Below are 1313 nucleotides of genomic sequence, written 5' to 3' on the forward strand. Positions count from 1 at the left end.
TGAGTGTTTGACCAAACTTTATTATTATACTTATATATATATATATATATATATATATTAGTAGGAGCAAAGTTGGTACTACTGCTAAGAAAATTTCAGCATCAATGGCTGATTTTATGGGATCAAAGGCTTATTGCTGCTTCAAGTGCCAGAACCTTGTTGCTTTCCATGATGATATTGTTTCCAAAGATTTCCAGGTGAACCTTTTTCTACATCTTTATGCTAAAAATTCAAACTCAAATAATCTTTTTTCTTTTTGAATTATGGTTATAAATTTCATTCAAACTTGTCTGAACTCTAAACCAGTATTGCTGTAGTGATAGTTTCATATATAGTTTGTTTTGCAATAAGAGTCTGTAGCATAATATTAATAGCCTTGCTTAAATAGATAAAAGGGGTTATGAAGATGATATAAAGTTCCATTTTTGACCTTGGAATTTCAAGGGGTTATGTTGTAACAGGCAAGCAGTGGTAGAGCTTTTCTTTTCTCTCATGCAATGAACATTAGTTTGGGACCCAAAGAAGATAGACAACTCATCACTGGTCTTCACACAGTTGCTGATGTTTATTGCTCAGATTGTGGTGAAGAACTTGGTTGGAAATACATTAAGGCTTATGAAGAATCACAGAAGTACAAAGAAGGAAAATGTGTACTTGAGAAGTTCAAGATAGTAGTTAGAGGAAGCCAAACAAACCTAGAAAATTATTATGATGACTGATTTGATTCTTCTTGGGTTAAGTCATTTGATCCTGATATTGTTCATATGATTATTGTGAATTTTCTTGGAAAAGTTGATTCATTAGAAGTGTGGTGAATGTAAATGGATTTTAAGACCAATCAAATTAAGTTGTCAAATTACAGTTTCTTTAGGTTATATTTGAATATTGTGTTTGGTCCATGTGGTTAGAAGAATGAATCAGATAGAAAATAAACAAATGACAGAAGGTAATAGAAGATCATAAATGAGATGGTCAAAGAATATTTATATGTAAAGTGTTATTGTAAACATGATATCAGTAGAACACATTGATGTTATTTGATCTATTTAGTCGATTTTGTGGTATATTTGATTAAAAGAAGACATAATACAAGTACAAAAATTTGTGTTTACACACTTTTATTTCTCTGTGTCTTTGTATTTATATGATGTCTCAATATCAAATGAGACATTAATGTAAAAAGATAAATATTACTTATTTCATACTGGTAAAAAAAGATTCTTTTCAGAAAAATGTGATTTATGGGCAGTGTACAAAAAGTTTGGCAGATATAGGACATTAGGACTGTTGTTTTACACTTTTGCAGCCAAAGT

The 1313-nt window shown here is 30.2% G+C and overlaps 1 protein-coding gene across 3 annotated transcripts in view; it reads left to right on the forward strand.

Annotated features, from left to right (window-relative positions):
• The window catches only part of LOC107623905 (protein yippee-like At4g27745), a 2194-nt gene extending 1149 nt beyond the window's left edge, over window positions 1-1045 (forward strand). Inside the window, exons 2-3 of one of the 3 annotated variants that reach the window (XM_021115246.1) lie at window positions 62-197; window positions 462-1045. In XM_021115246.1, coding sequence (XP_020970905.1) covers window positions 105-197; window positions 462-719 — 351 coding nt within the window. In that variant the 5' untranslated portion in view covers window positions 62-104 and the 3' untranslated portion in view covers window positions 720-1045. Of the gene's footprint in view, window positions 198-461 lie in introns of all 3 variants that reach the window. The other 2 variants (XM_021115245.1, XM_016326309.2) reach the window with 2 other exon arrangements.

Source organism: Arachis ipaensis, chromosome B02 (genome assembly GCF_000816755.2).
Source record: "Arachis ipaensis cultivar K30076 chromosome B02, Araip1.1, whole genome shotgun sequence".
In the NCBI taxonomy this organism is placed as follows: Eukaryota; Viridiplantae; Streptophyta; class Magnoliopsida; order Fabales; family Fabaceae; genus Arachis; species Arachis ipaensis.